General features: G+C 31.0%; 2 protein-coding genes across 2 annotated transcripts; one reads left to right on the top strand and one right to left on the bottom strand.

The window, feature by feature from the left end:
* Positions 1-9,453: 9,453 nt before the first annotated feature.
* On the top strand, positions 9,454-12,324 carry LOC105780988 (jasmonate-induced oxygenase 2). Its single transcript, XM_012605543.2, has 3 exons — positions 9,454-10,138; positions 10,557-10,887; positions 11,971-12,324. Exons 1-3 carry the CDS (start codon positions 9,633-9,635, stop codon positions 12,217-12,219), a joined length of 1,086 nt encoding a protein of 361 aa, XP_012460997.1. The 5' UTR covers positions 9,454-9,632; the 3' UTR covers positions 12,220-12,324.
* An 8,266-nt stretch (positions 12,325-20,590) lies between these two features.
* LOC105780353 (phosphoinositide phospholipase C 2) lies at positions 20,591-24,342 on the bottom strand. Its single transcript, XM_052629582.1, has 9 exons — positions 23,870-24,342; positions 23,216-23,412; positions 22,921-23,056; positions 22,602-22,844; positions 22,303-22,523; positions 21,908-22,025; positions 21,433-21,576; positions 21,264-21,350; positions 20,591-21,144 (listed from the first exon to the last, which is right to left on the bottom strand). The coding sequence occupies exons 1-9, from the start codon at positions 24,164-24,166 to the stop codon at positions 20,851-20,853; spliced, it is 1,737 nt and encodes a 578-aa protein (XP_052485542.1). The 5' UTR covers positions 24,167-24,342; the 3' UTR covers positions 20,591-20,850.
* Positions 24,343-26,034: the final 1,692 nt, after the last annotated feature.

The raw sequence follows: 26,034 nt of genomic DNA on the forward strand, positions 1-26,034 counted from the left end.
CTATCATACAGTAAACCATAAAATAATAATACAATAAATTTTTCTCTGAATTTAGATTTGTGGTCCTGAAATCACTGTTCTGATTTCACTGAAAACGGGCTGTTACACTGTTTATTAACTTGGCATGAAAAATTTTAATGAGACTACATGCATGTTTTCTAAAATGAGTATTTTAGTAAAAACTTGTCACAGTGTTTTCATTTGAAAATTTTTCAAAATTAAAAACTCTGAGACTCCAATGCCATTTTTATTAGTACTGCTGCTATTAAACTGTAGACTAACACTAGGACTATACTACATAAAACTATAGGCTTTAGAAACTAAAAATACTGAAAATAACTAGTGTTTGTGTTTTGTGAAAACTGTAGATAAGACTTAAAAATGTAAAATTGAGATAGCATAATGAGTACCCGTGGAACACGTTGCATGCGAACCCGTGAAGGTGACGTCGAGTGGCTCAAGTTGAGTCATTTTCTCTAGGGCATATGCCTAACCTAGAGACAAACAATATCGTTGATGTGCATACCATTAAAGGAAAAAATCAGGAGACTGGGGATAAGGCTGTGACCCAAGCCATGTTAAAGGTTTTACAGAGGGTTGTTGGGGACCAAACCGGAACTAGAAACCATGGGCCCGTTAATGAGAGACTCCAGTCTATGGGGTCGTGTTATTTAGGGGTGTTGCTAGAAAAACCCCTACAGTGGCAGAATATTGGATGGAAACCACTAAGGGATTCAAGAGGAAATGAACTACACTCCATAATAGAAACTTAAGGGTACTGTGTCTTTATTGAAGGATGAAGCTTACTAGTGGTAGTAGTCTGTGATTAGAGGTACACAAGCTGAACATATAACTTGGACTTATTTTCTGGAGGCATTCCAAAAGAAGTATGTGAAGACTAGGTATGTGGAGGCTCGTTGATTGGAATTTATAGAACTGAAACAATCGGATATGTCTGTGGTCAAATATGAGGTCGAGTTTTTGAGATTGAGCCACTATGCTTCGGATCTGGTGGCGACTAGACAAGACAAGAGTCTGCTGTTCGAAGAGGGTTTAAGGTATGATCTGAAAATAAAAGTGGCCCCACATCAGGAAAAGGTATTTTAAAACTTGGTTGAGAAGACAAAGATCGTTTAGGAGATTAAGCGCTTGGAGTAAAAAAAGAGGGAAAAAAGCTTAAGGTTCAAAATAAGAGAGAGTCTGGTCCCATTGGCCCAAATCCACAACCTGTGAAACAAGCCAGAGAGTTCAAACCATAGCAGAATGCAGTAGCAGTGGGTACTGGGGGTCCTCATGGAGTGGTTAGAATTTTGGTATATAGGTTTTATGATAAGCATCACATGAGCGAGTGTTAGAAAAGGTCTGGTGCTTGTTTGGGCTGTGGATCGACTGAGCACCATATTAAGGAACAACCATTATCATGAGCAAACGTTAACCAAAATGACATTTTTGACTCAACATTCCTTACAAAGTACATGCCACCTAATATTAGAGTTCAAAAGAAGCACAAACGTTGCTGAATTAAGTTGGTGAGACTTAGATGCTATCGAATTATCATGAGCTCAACAAAACTTGTCCGTCACCTTTTCATAGGAACAAATAATTTTGTATACTGAGCAAAGAAGCTAAGCTATTTTAACATGATATAAAATCAAACATTTAAACCTTTAACACAAGAATTATGCAAACAATATTAACTACTAAACATCAAAATTAAATTAACATCATATTTACTATTGATTTCATTATGTCATGCCACTTAAGACATCCAAATATTATATCATTAACCTTTTATCAACTTATTTTCATAGATCAACTTTTCTTTTCATGATTTTTATCTTACACACACACATACATATATAAAGACTTTATAGGCATATAATGCATGAAAAAATTAGTAGGAAAATTTCATTATCAAATATCCTTAGTATAAATGTCAGTCCAAGTACCACCATAATGACATTATATTTCATATCAAAACACTTATTTCAATTTCATAAATGTATATCCATTCACGAATACATATATGTATTATCTCTACATTTATCAATATTTAATTTCAACTACATCATAACATTATACAAGTTCATTTAACTAGTACAACAAAATATCAATCAATTTATTATTCAACATGGAATAATTCATGTTCAATTACCTTGGTCATTTAATATGCTTTAGAATTGACACTTACATAACTCATTGGACTTGACACCAAATAAGTCATATAATGAAAACATATCAAGTTAGCACAAATCGAATTAGCTACTCGATTATCGCCCTCTCTTTCTCTTTTATTATTCAATAGGGAACTCAAACTATTAATATTCATAATTAAACATCAAAGATTTTACATTTTACACATAGGTCCCTAATAACATGTAATTGGCCAAATAGCTTAAACTGAAATCAAACTTGATTTAACACATTCCACTACATTTATAACACGTTTTTCACATAACTAAGCTTAACACTTGACCAATTCAAACTTCAATACTTCATAAAATCAACAATGGTTACTTAGGTAAAACTTCACAATAGCGAAATTAATATTTGGGTTGCATAAACTAAGCTTTCTTAACTAGGAATCCATGAAAATTATCAAAGAAAATTTCCTTGCCTTAGTGAATTGATGGATGGAAAATAGGAGGGGAAAAAACCCTAAAATTTCTATTTGTTTCTTGTATTTAATGTGGACGAAGCAATGAGGAGTTCATCTAGCATGCTACTTTTGGTATTGAACTTCCCAAGCATACTCTTAGTTGCTGTTAGCTTTTTTTATGTTTTCACTAAGTTGTTAAAGTTCTTCAACAAGTAGTGATTCTTTAGCTTCAATCTACTTGATTAGCCTTGAATTTTCATATTTGAAATGATCATTTTCTTAGAGTAATTTTGAATTCACATCGCATACCTATTCCTATTTTTCTAATATTATCTTATAGGTCTTCAGAAATTCCTCATCAGAACCACCATCAGCATCTTCATCATAATCATCTTCAAGTCTTGTGATTGTACTTGCTATAAAAGCCACATAGTTACTGAGATGGTCTTCATCTGGTTTCGAGTTGTTGGATGAATCTTCATCACTTCAAGTCAAGCACAATGACTTTTTCTTTAGTGCATTAGCACAATCAGTCTAGATTTGACCATTTCCTTGACATTCATAGCATTAAACACCTTTCTTCTTATCCTTTTCTAGTTCTTCTTTGATGACCACTCATTTAGATCTATTTTTGGGAAAATTCTTGCTAGGTTCGGACTTTTTAGCCTCTATGAGTGCTTCTTAAATATCTTGTTAAAGTTTTGAGTGAGTAATGCAATCTTCTCTTGGAGTTCTTCAATCGTAATGATGTTGGAAGTTGGCACTCCTTCCATTTGAAGTGCAATATTTCTCTCACATTTATTCCTACTTCATTTGGCTTCATCAAGATTCATTTCAAAGGTCTATAGGAACCCTATGAGATAATCAATTTCCAGACTCTCAAGGTCTTTAGCTTCCTCCATAGTAGTAACTTTGATAGAGAATCTCTCTAAAAGAGATCTCAATACCTTCATGATCAGCTTCATGTTAGAGTATTCTTCTCTTAGAGTAAATATTTGATTCGACATATCATAAAGTTTTGCATTCTCCTATGATCTTCGAGTCTTGCACTCTCAAGGTCTCGAATCTAATTGTCAACATTTGCATTTTGGACTACATGCCAGTATTGGTTCCTTCATGTGCAATTTGTAGAATATCCTAGGTTGCTTTAACAATAATGCATTTTGAGATCCTCTTGAATTCTTACGTGTATACTACACAACAAATTGCATATGACACTTTGGAGTTAGCATTAACAATGCGTTCATCATCAATTGCCCATTCTAGTTCAAATTTTCAGGCTCTTCCAACTTCAGTTCAAATAATAGAGGTTCCCATCCTATAAGGACCAAGTGCCAAGCCTTCTCTTCAATAGACTTGATGTTTGCCTTCATACGTGTCTTTTAGTAGGCATAATTGACATAATCCAACATCTAGAGATGAGTGGTTGATGATCATTCCATATATTGCAATTAGCAACACCAAGAATCTCCACTAGCTATGTTAAGTGGGAAGCTCTGATACCAATTTTTTACCTAAACGATTGCTAAACTATAACAATCAAAGTATGGGTAGAAGTTACAACGAAAGTGGGCAACTTTGTTATAACTGTAAAAACAACAATAAAACATGATACTGAAAATTGTTTACGTAGTTTGGTTTTCCTATACTTGTGGAGCCTAATTTAATGAGATGTATCTACTATCTTTCAAAACAATACAACCAATGATCTTAGTTCTAACACCCCAATAAACAATCCTCACTTTTTTAATTCAAGTACTAAACCTTCCATCACTAAATTTCCCCCTAAGAACTTAGCTTGTAAAATCAATCACAAAAATGTTTTATTTTCAAAATGCATTCTAAAAAATAATGTTCCTGTTGGAAAATGTGCTCATATTGTAGTAAACATGTAATTGTTTTCTATTTATTTGAATGATGAATAAAATAAATAAAGTTAATTTCACATTTTACTATTATGTCTTTTGTATTTATGTCTTTTATATTTTGCATGCATAGCGAAATTGTAACAAACAAATATTAGCTCATTGATTGTTTAAAATTCAAACTGAAGATAAGTGGCATTGTAAAGAACGTTTACATTTCGAGAAAGACAACTTACTTCAGTAGATAATCTAAATGAGCCCGTAATCCCGTAAAAGAATCAAAGTGAGCATTTGATTCAAATACTGAGAAGGATTATTATGTCATCCACAATTCCAATTGGGGAGATGGCTTGGCTACCGAAGCAGTTAACTCCATGAGAGACATAGATGCATTCATTGGTAGTGTGATACATTAGACTAAACCCAAGATGAATTAATTCTTAATTCGTTTGTGAATTAATTCACTTGTGACGTTTATGGTGTGATTTAACTAAATCCTGAGTTAGTCACTAACCATGCATATGCAACTCATGTGCTTTGATATAAGTGGAAGCTTATGCTCTAAAGATGATCGAGCGCATAGCTGGTATGTTGGGTACATAACTTGTGTATGGCATGTTTACTAGCAACAGTGAAATCCATAGGTCAATTAAAGAGTTAATGATATCCTCTAATTGGCATTGTGTGGATTGATAAAGATGGAACGTGGCCATGGGTTGCTTATTCTCGAACGAACAATTTTTCACAGTCATTTGTTGACAGTGATCATATTAATCATTAAGAAGACACAATGGTGACAGTGAGATAAAATATGATTGTATTGAGTGAACGGATTTAACTCAAAGGAATCAATGATATCATATGAGGCTAACACACACATGACGAAGCCATTGGACAAAACTGTTGGATGAATTGTTTGCATAAAGAGTATACAATAATGAATTTTCAATCATGGTACTTCATCTGGACTGACTCCATAATAAAGTAATTGTGAATTACCGGAACAATACTTCTGAACATAAACAATTAGGCTTTGAACATAATTGCAATCACTAGAGCCTAATTGTTTATGTTCGATTGGTCCCTTTGCTAGCTCAACAAAAACTCAATCGGAATGCATTTGAATCAGAAGAAAATTCTACGACTTTGAGAATAATTTAATTGAGTCGATTCATTCGATGTGGAATTAAATTAGGTGGTCGTAAGAATTGTTCAACTAGAGAATTTGATTAAAGAATTTTCTTGAAAAATTAATTTGAAAAATCTAAGTGATTTTTGGGAAAAAATCAATTTTGATCAAGTAAAATTAAATTAATCAAATCAATTAAAATTAATATGATATTTTTGAAAGTTAATTTTCAAGTCAAACAATTGACCCAATGGTAATTAAACTTGAAAATTGGACCTAAGATCGTAAATTGGGCCTGGGAGCCCAAAATTAAGACCAAAACTCAAAAACTAGTTGAACCGAGCTTGGTATGTGAAACCGGGCAGACGGTCCAACCGGTGGCTAGATTAGATTAGTCAGGTTGTCATTGACCCGGACTGAACCGACAGCAGTTGAACCGGCTCGAGGTGCCGTAAGGGTGTCGCAGTGGTTGCAAAGGTAGCGTCCTGGTGGCGGTGGCAGTTGAGCAGTGGAAGAGTTACACTCCTACTAGGACTCTACTAGAGAATTTGATTTTAGATCAATTATTCCAAAAATAATATTATTTTAATAGGTTAATATTAAATTTAATTTAATACTTATCTTAATAGTATTTTATTAATTTAATATTAAGTAATTATTTTAATATTAAATTTAAATTAATGTTTATCTTGTACATAAACATTTTATCATTTTAATAAAATTTAACATTAATTTAATATATATTTATCAAGATAAATATTATATTAATTTAATAATAAAGTGATTAAGTTTAATCATAGTTGAACTCTCTAAACTCTCTAAACTCTCCTATATAAAGAGAGTTTTGGGTCATTATTTACACCTTTTGAATTCAAGAGAAAGTTGTAGAGAGAAAATTCTCTAAATAGATTATTCCAAAAAATTTCTAGAGATATTTTTCTGATTTACAACTTAACCCAAAAGTTTAGAGAAATTGTAAAATTACCTCACTAGTAATTTTTGTGAAAAATTTTCTGATTCAAAACGAGCCCAGACTCGACAAATGTGAGCTTGAGGATAACAGAGAAGACTACTCAATCGAAGCGCTCATCCTAGACAAATAAAAAATGTACAATTTTGATTAAGTATTTATTACTTTAGATATCACAACCAAGATCTTATTTTGGAAAAAAAATTTAAACTCTGGTTTTTCCCTAAATTTATTTTCCGTTGCGTTTTCCATACTCATTTTTCCAATAGTTCCTTACTAACAAATAGGTACTCTTAATAATAAATACATCAACCTATATAAGTCTCTCGAATATATAAAGATTTTGGAGACTTGTTAATTTATTAATAATCAATCAGAATCTCTTCTAAACCATAGTTAAAATAGCTAAATACAAGATAACATTAACAACTAATGTAAAATGGACTGTTGGTAGATAAGACTTCAAGTTTTGGTCTGATCCAAAGGATTTGATATAATCAATCCGATTCGATCCTCATGATATATTTCTCTAACTGAATTGATATTTATCAATGGGCTTGAATCATTCCACGATATAAGCACAACCCAAAGATTTGTTTCAATAAATTGTCAATCTTCCAAATATGACAAGTTGTTTTGTTGCATTGGTGTCAAAAGTGAGGACTTCCATTGACACATTACAGCAATTTCACAAAAATGGAAACAATATGGTACATATTTTGTGTAATTATTAATTAGTTTCAAGCTAAATGTACTATTGTTTATTGTATATTATTTTAAACACACCTCTATATTTTAAATACATAGCTTTCACATATATATATATATATATACGTATGCTAAAATTTCTAGTAATTTAATACAAATAGTATGTCTATATATTTTGTGTTATGTTTATACAACTAATACAACAAAACACAAAATTTACATATTTTTCTTGACTTTTCATGTGGCCTAAAAATAATATATTATCTATTTTTAGACCATAAAAGTATGGTTATATATAATTAATTACAGAATGAGAGAATTCATTTGTTGTTGTTTTTAAATCTTATGAAGTAAAAGTAATTAAGAACCAATCACATTCTTTACTAAAATAATATTTTTTTTGTGTGTGTGAATTATAATAACACCAAAGATAAAGTTCGAATAATAACTGCGACTAATATGACTCGAATTCAGACCACATCTGAAGCGATGGATACTCTTGACCATCAAGTCATCACATTAGGGTTCTACTAAAAAAACATTTAACATATTATTATAAAATATTAAGTATGAATAAGAAAACATATACTAATTGAGTTTAGACTTTTCAATAATATGAAACCGGTAAGACAAGGAATAATTAGTTAAAATGTATATATTGTTTGTCTTTAAATTTAATATGGTAGACATTATTAACATGTTGGATAATGAAAATAATTCAATTAATTAATCAGACGGGCATAATATTCCACGTGCTTGAAATCCCTTTATATCATTTTTCAACTAAAATTTCGAGATTCTTTGGAGATTATATATCAAAATTATGATTAGTATTGTTTAAATAATGATATATTAATTAAATTATTGATGAAGCAATATAAATAACTTAAAGTATATACTTGAGTTTTTGAAATATATAATTTTATTAATATAATTTATGTTTTAATTATGAGAATAAATTATTATAATATATATAGTTAAGTTTAGAAATAATGTAAAAGCCGCTTATGAAAAATAATAAAATAATTCACTCATTTTTGTTTGTAATGTGGATAGTTTTGTAGGTAGAAGTCAAATCTTTAAAAATTTTTACATGAGATATATTAAATTCCACAACAGTTTCTCTAAAATTTATTATTATTACTCATTTCCTTTCTTTTCCTTTTCACCGTTTATCTTAATACACATATGACATATAACGGGTTATTTTAACTTTATTTTTAAAAAGAAAAATCAAAACAATATAGATTTAGGGTGGGTTTGAATAGGCGATTGGGTACGGTGCAATGCGTTTAACTTACTTCTTGTCTTGCGCTACAGTATTTAATCTCATCACCCCCACTATTTTTACACTAATTGCAGGTAAACGCACCGTCCATCTAAACCCACTCTTAATCATCTGACCCCACACCACATTTTCATTTATAATTCTACAAAAATATTTAAAATTTTGTAGGGTTAGTATTTTTTTATTTATTACACAAGCGGCTTTAAAATAGTTTTTTTTTTAAATATTATACCATACTCCTTATAGAATACTTATCAACCCCTGACTCTATTGATGGAGCCTAAAAATTCTATTGTCAATGTACCAAATGATTTTTCTAATTTTATATTAGTTGATTAATTTTTCATAAATTTAAAAGATGATATTTTATATTTATGTTGAAATATATGTTAAATGCAAAACATTTTGTAAAAAATTGAAGGATCCGGATAATATAAGATGTTGATTTCCTTAACTTGGACATGTTTGAGAGTTGTATCACAATTCAATCTTCAATTAATTAATATGTTTAGAAGCAGATAAAATGTGCAATCCCGACTATGAATTTTGAACATTATATTTTGCTTCAACTTAAATTGTAATCATCACAACTTGAATAAAAGATTTTAAAGAGAAAAAAAAAATGGGATTATCAGATTCATTGGAGCCGACCTGTAAACAGACAGCACGTTACTCCTCAAATGATCTAGCAGGGAAAGGCCATATTCTCAATCATCGCAATCCACAAAAATAACCTTTTGTTTATTTATTTTTATATATAAAATAAAATAAAAAAACCCATTTCTTTCGCGTTCTCATTTCAACACCTTCCGCTTTCCATAAAATTCAAACTCATCCCCAATGCCCATGCCCATGCCCCCTCTCCTTTAAAGCTCTTTAACCACCTTTCCCCCCTCTCAAAAAAAAAAAAAACCCCACTTCTCTTTGTCTCTCAATTTCGTCGTTTCTGAAAATATTAAGGATTTCTTTTGCCTTTTCTTTCATCGTATTACTTTCTTCTTCTTTTTTTGCTACAAGATCAACCTGGGAAACTTCGAACAGGTTTTTTTTTTTGTGTGTGTGTGTGTGTCATCATGAACAAGTTACACGACTGGCCTGAACCAGTAATCCGAGTCCAATCCTTGTCCGAAAGTGGCCTAAAAAGCATTCCAGAAAGATATATAAAACCAGCTACGGACAGACCTTCGTTAAACGTGGAAGAAGACCCTTCGAACATGGATGTAAATATTCCAATAATCGATCTTACAGGCTTGTCGGAAGACGGAAACAATCTGCCTCAATCAACGATGGATCAAATTTCATTGGCTTGTCGGGAGTGGGGTTTTTTTCAGGTTGTGAACCATGGAGTTTGCCCTGGATTCATGGATCAAGTACGAGAAACTTGGCGTAGTTTTTTCCATTTACCTATGGAGATGAAACAAGCTTATGCTAACTCACCCAAGACTTATGAAGGTTATGGTAGCAGATTAGGGATTGAAAAAGGTGCCATTCTTGATTGGAGTGATTATTATTATCTTCACTATCTTCCTTTAACTCTCAAAGACTATAACAAATGGCCTGCACCTCCTGATTCTTGCAGGTACTACTCACACTGAACTTTCTTCTTCCTTTATTTTTTTTGTTAAAACAATTTAACGTCGACAGAGTTGGAGAGGCGGTAAGCAAAAACAATTAACTGAGATGGTACCCATTTCATCTCGAAAATTACTTTTAAACTATCCGGATGCGATATGAAAGAAAAGAATTGGTGGGTTAACTATATTTTGGGATGAATACAAGCTTTTTGATTTGGCTTATTCAACGGCTGTACTATGCAAATTTGTCAATGCATGTTATGATTTGTCGTTTTCTTTAGTCTACTGTGTAATATGTCTCAAACTTAGCCGGATTCCCATCAATATATTTAAACAATTCATTATTTCATCAACCATCATCTTGGATTTTCTTTTTTAATTTTATTTATAATAAACGAAGGTTGGTTATTGTAATGAATGTAGGGAAGTAATTGATGAATATGGGAAGGAACTGGTGAAGTTGGGTGGGAGAATAATGAAGGTTTTATCGATAAGCCTTGGATTAAAAGAGGACCGTCTCCAAAATGCATTCGGTGGAGACAACTTTGGGGCATGTCTAAGGGTTAACTTTTATCCCAAATGTCCACAGCCTGAGTTGGCTCTTGGCTTGTCATCCCACTCCGACCCCGGTGGTTTAACCCTTCTCTTAACCGACCATCAAGTCCCCGGTCTTCAAGTCCGAAAAGACGACAAATGGATCACCGTTAAACCTGCCCCACATGCATTTATCGTCAACATCGGTGATCAAATACAGGTGAAATTCCTTCTTTCTTTTTTTTTTTTTTTCTCAAAGGTTTATCCCGAAAAAGCAACTCACTTTTTTTTTTTAGCACATGCTGAATCACATATCATACCAACTATTATTACATTATGACATTCACTATATTTAAGTCTTCGCCTTCCAAACTTTTTCTCATCTTTTCCTTTATTTTTTGAATAGAAGATTAAGCATGCACCACTAAAGTCATGAGCTAGTGTTAGGTTACTTTTTTTTTTTTAATTGCCATATAAGTAAGCTTCTCAAAATATTATAAAACAATTTCTCCTCTAGATTTTTCTGTGATTAATTTTTAATGTAGTGACTGTTTATAATTTTAAACAAAAAAAAAGTGGATAAACATGATTATTTTAAGGTTTACGAGATAAGATGTTTGGAATGTTTGCAGGTATTGAATCGTTAGTCTCCTTTATCCACGTGTTACAAAAAATCATATATATTATTTTTGGTTTGATTCACCATTTTCTTCGTTGTAACTTTCTAAACCACCCAATAGTTTAACTATGACTACTTTAAAAAAGGAAAAGAAAAGGAAATAGTTTAACTATTATTGATTTCAATAATTCAACAATGGAAATCTAAGCCTAATAATTAATCACATTGACAATGACATGGCCTTGGACCAAACTAGAATTTCCACTTGAAATAGTTTCCCCATTTGTTTAATCAAGGCTCTTTTAATAGTAAGTATTCCATTTATCATTATAGCCATACATACTTTCCCAATACACAGAGATAAACAGTGTTATTATCAGGATGTCAAATATCAACTCATGAAGCAGATGTTTACATAATTTTAATAAAATTTATTGATCATGGTTCCAATCATATAATTTGAGAAATACAATAGGATTAATATTCAACCCCCCTTTAATTCTCGTGTTTTTGGTAGAAAGAATTATAAATACTAAAATTAGAGATTCTAATATGCTATCTTTGAAACGTGATAGCATGAATCCAAGGGGATTGAAATGGATTTCAATATTTGTGAAAATTTTATAATCCTCTACTTGATTATATAATGTTTTTTTTTTTTTTTGTTTTTTATAATTGAGTTAGGTCCTAAGCAATGCCAATTACAAGAGTGTAGAGCACAGAGTGATAGTAAATTCGGACATGGAAAGACTGTCATTGGGGTTCTTTTACAATCCAAAGAGCGATATACCCATACAGCCAATGGAAGAGCTCGTTTCAACAGATAAACCGGCGTTGTATTCACCAATGACATTCGATGAATATCGACTTTTCATCAGACTAAGAGGTCCCAAGGGCAAGTCTCAAATTGAATCACTACATTCTCCTAGATGATTTTGGTTGATAGACAAATTTCATCAGCTCTTCTAATTATTATACTTGTGTTTTTATTTTGGCCATCCAATAATAATTTAATAATATTAGTAATTATTTAATAAATTGTTATAGCTGAATGTAAAATAGAAGCACGCTAATAATTGGATCGTCTCCGATGTTGTTTTTTTTTTAAATCTTATTTTTTTGAAAAAAAATCAATTTCACTATAAAAATAATTACTTTCTTTGCTTTTCTCAAGTTTATAAAAAATTAATAGTAGCAAAATAATTATATTTTTAGCGTATTGTGTTCAAGGGCCCTGAAATTGACTGGTAATTTTGGGATTATGTGAAGATAACAACTTTGTCCCACCATTTAGCCACCGTTGATTAAGGAAATACTAGGTTTAACATTAAATAATTGTCGCATATTCCTAGTTATAATTGCACCTCTTTCTTTTTTTAAAAAAAATTGCATTTGGGTGTGTTTGTATATTACATAATAACTGTAGTATGTATAAGAAATTCTAATTAAGTAATCACATTTCAATTTTCTTCTAAAATTTAACGGTATAAATTATGATTAAATTATTTACATCCAATTGCTTACAATTCCTAACTCTTATCTTACGAATTAAGAGTAAATAATTTGATGTTTTCCACTAAACATATTACACGTAAATAATTTGAAATTTAAAATATATGTTTATAAAAGTAAATGGATGGAACCATTTAACTACCATCTTTCTTTAAAATTTGTAGCTGACTATGTAATACACCGAAATGAATACAACCAAAAGCTGATAATAATTTTATCTTTTTTAAGTAAATAATAAATTAAGGGTCTTGGGATGCAAATAAAATTAGTTAGATACCATCCAATTCTATATTAATGGATTCAAGAGATTATTTTATAATAATAATAATAATTGAGATTGTATGCCATTTATATTCTATTGAGTAATTCAAAACTCACTTCTCTTGCTTAGTTTTATTAAATATTTTTATAAATATAATATTCAACCCATTAATTAAAATAAAAGAACGAAGGTATAATATCTAAAATGAAACTTGCAAGAAAATGATACCAAATCGAGGAAAACCTAATGTTATCAAAACAACACCAAATTCAACCAATAAAATTTTGATAGTAGAAAAAGGGCTGAGTTGTTAAAAGAAACAATTAAGCCAATGAAAGAAGTGGGTCAAAATAGATTAAAAAGAGTTGTAATTTATGGGAATAATTTACATTAAGATGATCTTAAAAATTAAGGTTTTAGGCATTAATAAAATTTGTCACATCATCAAAGTTTAAAGACATGAAATTATTATTATACACTCATACATAGAGAAATTATTCTATAGATGATTCCCACCACATTATTCATGATCCCTTCTCAATTATTTAATGATATTTCAAAAAACAAATCTCATGTCATTGAAAAATAATTTTAGTAATTTTTTTACCTGAACCCAAAACCTAAAACTCCAAACACATAACCCCAAACCCTTACACCATGAATCTCAAAATCATAATCCGTAACCTCAAACCCTTGACCCCGAACCCATAATCCTAAACCTTTGAACCCTAAATCTTAAATCTCAAATCCAAACCCTGAACCTCGAGATTCGAGATTTAATGTTTAAGGTTCAGGGTTCGAGTTCAATATAAAATAATTACCAAAATTATGTGTCAATGACATGGAAAAAATTGCACAAAAATTACTAATTTTTTCTAAAATTGGTTGCACAAAAATAAAAAATATTAACTTATAAAAAAACAAAATGAATAAAATTTGTAAAAGTAGGAAAGATGTTTGTTTATAATTTAAAAATTAATTATTTGAAGTAATTTAATTAAAGTTAAATTAAGTTGGAGAAGATATTAAATATAGATGAGTATATAATAATACTTTGTTATCTTTAAAATTTAATGACGTGACATTGTTTTATTGGTGCCTAAAAACTATACATTTTAAGATGATCCTAATATAATTTATTCCGTAATTTATATATTTAATTTTGTTATTATAATTCATAAAATAAATCTTTACATTTTTATTTTTTAACCTATAATTCAATTAATTAAATTGATTGAATAAAAATCGGTAATCAAATAAATTCATCTACTAATTCAATTCTTACTACATTCAAAAATTATCATTTACTTGGGCTGACAACATATACTTTTTTTTCTAAAACCCTTGACGTGCCATTATTTAGCATCATAGTGCAAATTTATCCACTTTTGGTCATTCTTTACAAATATTCCAAGTGAGTTTTGGGATTTTTTAGATAAATCTCAAAATTATATATGAATTTTAGTTTAATGTGGAATTTAGTTCTAAAAATTACTAACGCAATTATTGAAATTCCATCCTTTTATATTTATATATTACATATAGAAATAATTATATTTATCTAATATAAAATTAAATTGATATATTTATTTCTTCAAATGTGTATGTTTGAATCAAAATTAAAGTTTTATGTATACATTTGATCAAAGTTTCATGTGTATAATTAAACTAAATTAAAATTCATGCATCAAGTTACACATTAAATCAAAATTCATATATAAATTTAAAATTATCTTTCGTTTTTCAAATGTAGCTAAAAGTTTAGAGTCACTTTGTTGGGCTTTCACTTATCCTATAATTCATGTCATTTAGACCTCTATCTCCCACTAAAATTAGAAAATATTTATTAAAAATAAAATTAATCAATCTAACAATTTTGTTTATTTCAAGTCATGATCAATTAGATGTTAATTTTTATTGATCAAATTTAATAACCAGTGATTAAAGTCAATATTCTCACCTATAGATTAAGGTTCTTCGCTAAGTAATATTAATTTAATTGTTTAGAGTATGATGACATGCTTAAATATGATTATGTTTTCTAGTGATGCTTTTAAATATTAAATTAAAAATATATAGGTTATTTTAATTGCCTTAATAATGGAAAGGAGTTGGTGCAAGTTTAAGGAATAAATATTAAAATTATATATATTTTTATCCTTCATGCAATGTTATACATGAAATTTTATTTTATGTAATTTTAGATATGAAATTTTGATTTGATTAAATTTTCACAAATCACTAACAACATTATCAAATTATCACCATTTTATGTCGATATATTGCATATACAAACAATTATATTAATCCAATATGAAAATAAATGAAAGTATTCATTTCTTCAAATGTGTACAATTGAATCAAAATCAAAGTTTTATGAATATGAACCACAATTCAAGTTTCATGTATATAATTGCACTAAATTAAAGTTCATGTATCAAATTGCACATTAAACCAAAGTTCATGTATAAATTTACTATTTATCCCTTTTTTTAAAATAACTTGAAAAATAATTTAAGGTTTAGATAATATTTTTGGTTAGTTCAAAGATGGTGGATTCATCCCACTTAGTTAGGCTCCACAAGTATAGGGAAACCATATTGCGTAAATAATTCATTGTCCCTTGTTTTTATGGTGTCATAAGTGCCCGCTTTTGCTATCACTTCCGTTCATACTCTGTTTTCTTAAGCATATTAACAACCAGTTCAAGTGAACAAAAAAATTTTTCATATGAATAAGGATATGATATTTCGTATGCATTAGCATTTGTACACATTATGCCAATAAATTAAAATAATATTCCCCATTACAAGTGGCTTTTGACCAAAGTCAAATATTTCCCATTTTAAAATTTTTGAATATGTGGTATATGATCAAGTTGCTCCACCACAATATACAAAATGAGTATTCAAAGAAAATTTGGAGTATACATAAGTTATGAGTCTCCTTTTATTATTAGATATTTCGAGCAAATTGGAGATTCAATTATGACATGATTTGGTGATTATTATTTTGATTTGACAGTTTTCCCAACACTAAGGGGAGTAAAATAACAACTGGATGAATAAATTATTTAGAAAGTGAATTATGATTATTTAGATCCTTATAGAAAGTAACTTGAACTAGGAGTTCAAAAGATAATTCACTTTGTCATAAGGTAACTACTAAATGCATTCTCTAACCTAATAACCAAATGTCACGTACCAGCTGATATTTTGAAGTCCTAGTTGCAAAACTTGTTGGAATAAGTGAAAGAAATGCATGCATGAAGCATGCTAGATCGGTTAGTTCTAAAGATGAAAATTTTCATAAAAATAATAAATCTAGATTGTCATATAGTAGAGGTGAGTACTCTGAAGAGATTTAAGACATAACTAATCATTAAAACTCCGTAAGAGAATTAGGTATATTAAGATGAAAATAATGAAAATAAAGAGATCTCAATAAGTTATGCCACTACGAGAAAAATAAGGAAACAAAATGAAAAGTTGTCGGACAACGGTTTTGTATGTAATATTGTTGACATAATGAAAGAGAATGAAGGTCTTAAATAAATCGAATAGTGAAGTTTATATGAAAATCATTGAAGGATTTAGAATGCTAGAAGCATATAGAAATTCTTGATAAATTGTTCGATATGTTTGAGTAAATATTTACATTAATTGAAATGATTTGAACTTATGTATTTTTATAGAATGATCATAGTCAACGTTTGCTATGCTTATTGTTTGAACTCCTAAAGAGATGAAAATAAATTTCCCAAAATTCTTAATCACTCATGACTTTCGAATGAATGATTACATAAGCACTTTAAAAATTTGTTCAAGTTATCATTTGAAAAGCTAGTATTTAAGATTGAAATATGTCGATTATTAGATATCATGTGATGTTGTTATGAGGGGGAGTAAATATGTGTTGTACTCTCTTTCCCTTAACTAAGATCTTATCCCATCGGGATTCTTGGTAAGGTTTTTAATGAGGCAACATGTTATGGGTTTTACAGATATACGTACTCTTTTTCCTTCACTAATATTTTTTTCCCACAAGTTTTTTTTTATCTTAATAAAGTTTTAACGAAACATATTATTTACCAATGAGCATCCTAGGGGGAGTGCTATAAATATTTATTATTATAAAGTGGATGTCTATTAGGATAAGAAGTTTGATGTACCTTATGACTGTAACATCCATTAGGAGTAGAAACTTTTTTTATCATTTATATTTCTTATGTTTATAAATAGATACTTGAAAAACATTCTAAATATCCTACTTATGAATAAAATGCATAGTTCTCCCTTAGTTCTTTTATCTCTTGTTCTTTTTACTTTCTTTATTCTTTATTGACTTAAGAGGTTAGATAAGCCCTTAAACTCTGGCAAAAAAATCAATTAAACTTCTCCACGAAAAACACATTCAATTAAGTCACATTCAATTAAGTCCTTTGATCAACAATTTTTATCTTACACCACTAAAACGTTGACATGGTCATTAACGAAGATTGAGTTAGCTATCATGTTGTTGACCTGGCAGTACACGTCAACAAAAATTAATATATATATTAAATTATTTAAAAATTTAAGTGTAGAATGAACCTAGACAAATGCTTGTTCAGATTCATTCAAACCATGACACTCATTTGTCCATACTCATTCTAGATATAAATTTTAAATTATAAAAAAATAATTTTTAAAATTTAGAATTTTTAAAACATTAATAAAATTATAAAATGTTAAATGAAATTCAAAAATAAAATTATTTAAAAATTTAAGTCGAAATAAATCTAGACATATGTTTGTCCAAATTCATTTGCATATGAACAACTATATGCCTAGATTCATTCAGATGATTTTTAAAATTATTAAAACTTTAAAATATTAAAAATTATTTGTATTTGTTAAAGAATAGAAAAGTTATATTGGTAAAACTGATTAAAATTTTAATAATTTTTCTTTTTCTTTTTTTATTTACTATTTAAATGAAACTCAACAAAACTAGATTTGTAAAAATTATTTAAAATTGAATAATTCTTCTTTTCTTTTACAATGCCAAATATAGAATTTGACTACTACACCTACAATTCAACATTTTCACAAAACTAGAGATGAGCAAAAGTTACATTAAACCGACTCAACTAAGTGAATTCAGTTAAATTATATTTGTAATTTTTTTATTATATTCATCTAGTTTTCTTTAACAAATATTTGTATAGTTTATATATATATATATATATATATATATATATATATTCTCTAACAAATATTAACACAATTATTGATATAACATCATTTTATGTTTATATATTGTAATTATATTTCAAGTATGCATTTGAACCACAATTAGAATTTTACGTGTATAATTGCACCAAATTAAAGTTCATATATACAATTGCATTGAAATTTTGTGATGTATCTTTAAATTATATTTAAAATATAAATAAATAGAATATATTCTATATTATGAAACTTCAATGTGTCAAATAATTATCCTTTTATTTTATTCATTAAATATATTGTTTGTGTTTTAAATAATGTAATAATATTTATAGATACACCTCTATCTGGTAGTCTCATTTGCATGTCTCTCTTTTTGTTAAAAGAGAAAATGATCACTGATTGAATTTTAATTCGATTTATATAAGTATTGTTATCGATGCAGGAGAATATAAGGTCAGGTATGGTGATGGGTATTATCCTCATATTTATAGGTCAGGAAGATTTTAAACCTTATATAAAAAAACATATATAAACCAAATCTATAATAAAATTGTTAAAAGAAAGAACGAAAAAAAAAAAAAGCGGGGCAAGGCAAGCAAAGGAATAGTGTTGTATTTTTATTTGTTTATAGAAAAATGTTAGTGTTTTAAACACCTTAGAAACGTGAGCTGAAGTTTCTCATGGAAAGATATTGATATATTTTAATGGTTGGTTTTGTGGGATCTTGCTCGGCCTCAGTTATAAATTGCTCCAGATGACCCCACTATGGACGCCCACCATGCCTTTGCCTCCAGCTTTGTTTTTTTTTTTTTTTTAAATATTTGTATTTGAATTTATGCCATCATGTGGTTGTGCCACCAACTTAATCCCCCTTTCATACGCTGCATTGTCATAATTTACACATTTCTTTATGGAACGTTACATAGGATAGCAATAGTAAAGTTATTAAAATTTTATAACCTGAAATTTGATGTATGAGCAATAAATTATTTGCAATGGTGAAGAGTGATGCCTTTGAAGCTTTAAAGAGCTGTGGGCTGGATGGATATATTTGCAATCCATGTATCCCAAGCTTTGGACAAAGTAAATTGCTCACGATGTCTTTGAAGCATCCTAACATAATAGTTTAATAGATATTCTAGATGGCGACTTTGGCTTCTTCGTTCTGGGAGAACCATTGTAAAAACATTATCTATAATAGCAGCCAAGTAAGCCGCGGCACAAACTAGGGCAACTGACTGATCATCATCAGAACCTCGCACCCATTTTGATCTTAATGAGTATTTTCTCTTTAAACCCTTGCCCTGCTCTCAGTTGTTGCAAACTTGATGGATGACATTTGAATGGACCGTATGTCGCACTACTTCCTAGGCTGGAGAGAATATGCATTGCACGTGACAAAGAGCTCTTCAGCTTGAAATAAAGCGGTGGCCAATTCCTGGTGACCAGTCTGCCACTCAAGCCTACAAAGGAGAGAAATGTATCTACCAGACCAAGCTCTAGATGGACCATAGCACTATCTGTGGGTTTCCTAGATTGATGAATCTGTCCAAACTGCTTATTGCAGGTAGCAGACAGAGCTTGGATCGCGTGTGCATACATTTTTCTCTTATCTAAAACTTTTAAATCTGGAGAACTCCCCTTGAACAACATGCAAGAATTCTCTCCACAACACAACTCCCTGAATATCTCCCAATCAACACATCAGTGTTATCCTTTTCTGATATGCCCTCATTAGAGAAAGCAAGATTTGTTCATTATCGGGATTAAGCTTAGTTGCCTTCTCAAGTATGCTAATCTTCTTTTCAGGAGTCTGTAAGCGAACACCTTTCTGTCGTTGCAACCTTGTCCTAGAACTCTGCAAAGGCTAGCCATGCTTTTTCGTCATGGCGATGCTCCCTGGCCAATTTGTTGAACTCCCTTCATCCTACCTAGATTCTTCAATGACAGAATTGTTTGAGATTGAACTTTCATCACCACGATGAGGTGATGATTCAATATCAGATAAAGGAATGAAATCTGCAGGAACTGCATGTGAAGAATTTTTCAGGGCATTTAAGTTCTTATGATGTTCGAGTGCGGCATTATTGGGAGACCAGTATGGACCACAAGACTTGAGCTTAGTATCCAAAGCATTAATATCAGCATCCTCACCATCAAACTGAAGAAAATAAAATGTACTTTTCATGAAGCGAGGTTTAGTTCATGCAACCTTTGTAACATGACATTAAAAAATTTGCAATTCTTTACTGATTCCTCACCCTATCATTATTATTATGCACCAAGTGGAGATAAGAAAACTATACAAATTCAGCAGTTAAAAAAAACAAACAAGTGATGATAGCAGATAAATGTTATAGATCAGACTTATTGCTTACTACATAAACAGTGTAAGGTTCTTTGTCTGTCACATAATTATATATTACAAATTACTGACATGGCTGATATATATATTATTGCAAGAGCTAACATGTAATAGATAATTGCTCTGCAGTCTGCACGCAAGCTCGCAAGTATTATCAAACAATTTGAAGTTGGTTTTAGAAATGCTGAAACTCCAACTCTCCTTCAAGGGGACTAGATGAATTCAAAGCGCATAAGGAGCTTAACGGAATTGTATTTTTCACCCTTCCGGCTGTAAAGGGGCACTGCTCGGATCCCACTTCTTAGCTCGGAAATCGGAAGACATGTTTGGCCTCCAAAGTCATCCTTTTCAGACATGTCGTATTCATGAACTTCAATCCGAAGTAGAGCCAGTTCAGGGACAGTTAAAGGGAACTCAAACACCTCATTCCATGAAGGCAACCAGTTATCTTCTAAAATCTTTGTTTTTTTCATTACTGAGTCTGCTGGAACTCCTGCAATCCCCACCTGGAGACAAAGCTTGATCAAATTTTCCGAGTGAAGATCTCCATTGTTACATTAAACCGAGTTCCGTAGGGTGAATCAAGAAATATAAAGCTTGCTTGAATTACAGTATATCGACTTACCCTCGAGTAAAAGTCCGGTGGCGAATACGCATCAAAATGGGTGTGATGGAAATCATAATACCATCCTTCTCCCATATACACAGTCACCTTTTGAAACCAAGAACAAGAAATCATAATCATTGACTGAGTATGTTCAAAATCATCGATCCGACAGCGATCGCACACTCACCTTCAAAGTTGTTTTCACTGGTAACTTGATTTTCGGATCAAAGACTTCCTCAGCGTTCAATAGAAAATCTGGCTTTTTCACATAACCACATCCCCCATTGGCTTTGAACATTCCATGCATCAACCATAAGGATCTTCCGTGACCCTATCATTCACCAACAGATAAGAATCTCAATATTTTTCAAAGGAAATTAGTAACAACATCAACTAAATAAAGCATTCATACAATTTCCATCTAATATCCATCTGGCTATCATGTCTTACATGACAGAACAAAGAACAAAATAGGCCCTGAAGCAGCTTTTCATGTTCTAATTGCCGGATCAAACACGAAATGGAACTTTATTTGAACAATTGCTCATTAACCAAACAAGAACACTCTATGCTAGTATCATACATCTTTGTCACTCATAATTTTTTGTCATCGGTACAATAAGCTGAAAAGCAGGAACAAAAAGGGAGTGTGGTGTGTAAACCTGCATATTAAATGCAACCATTTGAACTCCATGCATCCAGCCAATTAGTGGGTTGTAATTCGACGAGTCAAAACGAGTACTCTTCGGATACACCCGAAGAACATTCCGCCGCGTAAACCTGTAGCAGTATAATCAGAATATGAAATCAAAAGTTATAATGCACATTTCAGGCAATTAGAGTATAACACCATATCAATACTAGCTTACTAACACATGAAACAAAGCTTAAAACAAAAAAGAAAAACAATTCGAATACAATAGATCAAACCATTCAATGATTTGTCAAGTAGTGAGGAAGTAAAAGCTCATGAATCCAGACAGATACGAATTCATTGTGCAAATAACCTCGGGATGATCTCTCATAAATCAAAATTGCTAAATCCTTTGCCAAATACCTTACAATTTGTTTTCCATGAGTTACTACAGCCTTTTCAAATTTTTGCTCACTCATGCTAAGACGTGTCACTTTATCAGGATCCACCCTTAGCCACGCATCTAATCCACCCTTGGGCTTCCGAGCAAGAATGCCGATTAAATGTTTATATTCTGGGGCTAGAGAATGCTGCGACTTATCTCCATCATCTGTATCTTCCTCATCTTCTTCATCCAAATCATTCTGTCATAAGAGAAATCATGAAGAAAATGTAAATTCTATTGAAACAGCTGGTAAACCGCAATTTGTATCACCAGACACCTTGTAATTGGCTACATGACTGCCTTTAAGGTCCGGAACTTCATTTCCCCAAGCTTCTTCATCACTGGCCTTACCCCTTTGTGAATCATCCTCTTTATCCTTAACTTCTTTCGCCTCCAGGTATTCCTTTGGCGGTTTTGTAGATATGATTATGCGTCTCTTCAATGATTCCGGACAGGGGAACTCTTTGAAACATTCCGGGCCAGGAGAAAACAAGATCTCTCCAAATGTTTGAGTGACCATCTAGAAGTTAGTCATAGAAGCGTAAATTATCGGAATATCAGACAATTAAATCCACATCAAAAGGACTGAGACTTACCTCAGCAACTTTAGCCTGAAGATTTGGCGTAAGGTGATCTTCCAGAGTTATGACAACCGGATATTCTGAGGCTACAAAAGCATACTCTTTAATAGACCTCAAACACTTGATGAGTTCCACTGGAGTAGTCAATGTCCTACACGAAAGAAACATTCGTTATTCTCTTGGAAGCAGGGGACAGACATGGACTGCTCTTTCGAAACATACCAAAATATTGCAATGTAAGTATGACAAGTTGCGTAAAATTATCAAGGATAGATCCATTCAAGTAACTATTTGCACTTGAAGAACATACCCTCCATGAAGAACATCGACATCATCTTTCGTCGAATTCGGCCATATATCCAATTCTATCACCCGGACACCTCTCTTAAGTGCATTTATGATGGGGACATCACTGCACTCACTACTGAGTTGGTTCCCAGTAAGGTAAGAATTGTGACCAGTATATATGAAATAATGAGACAAAGGAGCACTCATATCATGGTGAACCTGAAATCAAACAAATGAACATGATAGCACAAAAAGAAGAAAACTAAAACAATTTGCTTTAGCAATCAAACAAGAAAGTGAGTTGGTCCCAACTTTTCGCAGGGATCGGTATCATCACATGACCATCTTCAAAGCTACTAATCCAGCCACTAGACATTACAGCTTGCTGAGCTGAAAATAGGTATTTGTTTCGTTTAAATCCCATAGAACCCAACACCAAATTTTCCAACTAGAAACAATAAGGGTAAGAAAATTATCCATTTTTAGTAAAGGTGAAAACTCAAAGAGGGAACTAACTTCAAAATCACGTATAAAAATGTTCCACTTTGCTCCCAAAATTTTCACAGCATCCAAACAAAAACATAAATCGACTAATTTGGACGGAAGCATTCAAAGCCCAATTAATAAACCTAAAAAGGACAAAGGGCAATCCAAAGAGAGAGAGAAATATGATTACCCCAAGAGAAGCAAGAGGAGGATTAATATCACCAAAGAGGTACTTAAAAAAAGCTTCGAGGTTTACACCCTTTCTATGAAAATGTTTAACACTATCAATAATCTTCTGAGCATCTTCTCTGGTAGCCTTATCTTCTTTCTGAACCTCGACCAAGAACCTCTGCAGTCCATCAATGGTCATTATCCCATTCTCGGAGTATTGTTCGAACAGTTTCTTGATATCCTCTGGTGCCTCTGAAACTGCCAGCCTAAACCTCCTCTGGAAGCAGAAACAAACCCTGTAAGTTTGTTTGGACATTTGGTTTTTCTTACAATTCCCAAATATACGACTGGGAACCAGCAAATCTAGACTGTCAGGTTTTGTTGAGTTTTTTAAGTGCAGGTTTCTTGCTGCTTCAACTTCTTGAAGACAATGATGAGTTTCATTTCCAGTAAAGATGGTTTACGACACTTAAGGGTATGTGATGGGATGGAACCAATATGTGAAAGCGGGTCACACTCACATAGTTAAACATGAGGACCCCAACCTGCCTGTATTTTATTGCATGAGCATAGTTTTTTACGTCTGAATGGATTGTTTTATCTTTAGGGGTATTTGCACATAACATAATTAAATTATTAATAAATTTATGTTTTAGCTACTTAATTCTAAAAATTATAAGATAGTTAATAATTTATTTAAAAGTCTTTATTTAAATCAGTAAATTATTTAAAAAATTTTACTTAAGTCACTTGAGTTATTATATATATTTATTTTAAATCGATTAACGAGCTCTAAATGATAATTCGATAATTGATAAGATAGATTAATATTTGATGACGAGTGAAAAATATACCTTATATCCAAGTCGATCCAATGATTATAGTTAGAAATCAAAGAAAAAATTGTTTAGACTTTAAATAGCAGATTTATGAGGTTTAAAAGATGTTTCATAAAAAAATTGAATTATAAAAAAGGAAGAATAATAACTTTTAATTGATATAGGCGGTATGAACAGAAAAAAGTTATATAATAACGATTTTAAAAACTTAATAACTTAAATAAAAAATTTAAATAGCTTAATTACCATTTGGTAACTTTTTCTAAATAACAAAATATAAATTTACTTTACTATCGTGGGACTGCCAAAAGTCAAAATGTGAAAAGTGAAGGGTTTATTGTACTCCAATCATGATGCAGGGAAAAATGGTGATGTTTACAGTTAAAATAGGGTCATTTTCACACTTGTTTATTGTTTGGGCTTTTTCATGCATTGGTAAGCTTTGTGCAACCCATCTTTTTTTATTATTATACATTCAAAGTTGTTAGTCAATAAATTCATATCTTATCTTTATTTAAAATTTTAACATATTTACACGACTCATAAAATCTAACACCTACACACAAAACACGACAGATCGAAAGAAACAGCTAACAGTTGTCACATTAACTTCTTATTGTCGGTATTTTCTTCTTCAAAATCATTTAAGTCAACTTTTTCAATTTCATTACAACCAAACAATTTTGAAAGCACTCACTCTAAACTCTTAAAATGCATTTGAAATTTTGGAAATATATAATAATAATAAACAGTTCAACAATTATTTATCCTATATATATTCTAAATATTCAAGTTGGTCATATCAATAGAAGGGTCATATAGATACAAGTAGAGAAATGTCTGAATCTCAGTTATGAACTGAACCTATTTTTCACACAGTTTCAGTCAGAAGCAGACAATGTTGAATATGTTACCATCATGCAATGCAAGCGACAATGAGAGTGATGTTGAGTTCAGAATAGCAGTGATTCCATTGGCTTCCTCTTCCTTCCAAGCTCTTTGAAGCCTGGGACCACCCATCCTCCACTTCTCAAGATCGACCTGCTTCCTACACTACACTCAAGATGCATAAACATCTAAAGGAATAAGCTTTAAACAAATAAGAGGACCCTCACAATTAGCCGTCTTCTGCTGATACAAAATAGAAAATGATTGTCAATAACACGCAAACACAATTTTTTTGCGAGCAAATATATAATTCAGCAAGACATTAAAATCACATGTTCAATAACAATCATTCTCCGACTGCAAGTAACCTTTTTTTGCTTTGAATAAAGTGGAACAGACTTTCATTGAGAAATAAAATCAAGCATATAACCACCCAACTTTTGAGAGCTATATAGAG

Source organism: Gossypium raimondii, chromosome 4 (assembly GCF_025698545.1).
Source record: "Gossypium raimondii isolate GPD5lz chromosome 4, ASM2569854v1, whole genome shotgun sequence".
Lineage (NCBI taxonomy): Eukaryota > Viridiplantae > Streptophyta > Magnoliopsida > Malvales > Malvaceae > Gossypium > Gossypium raimondii.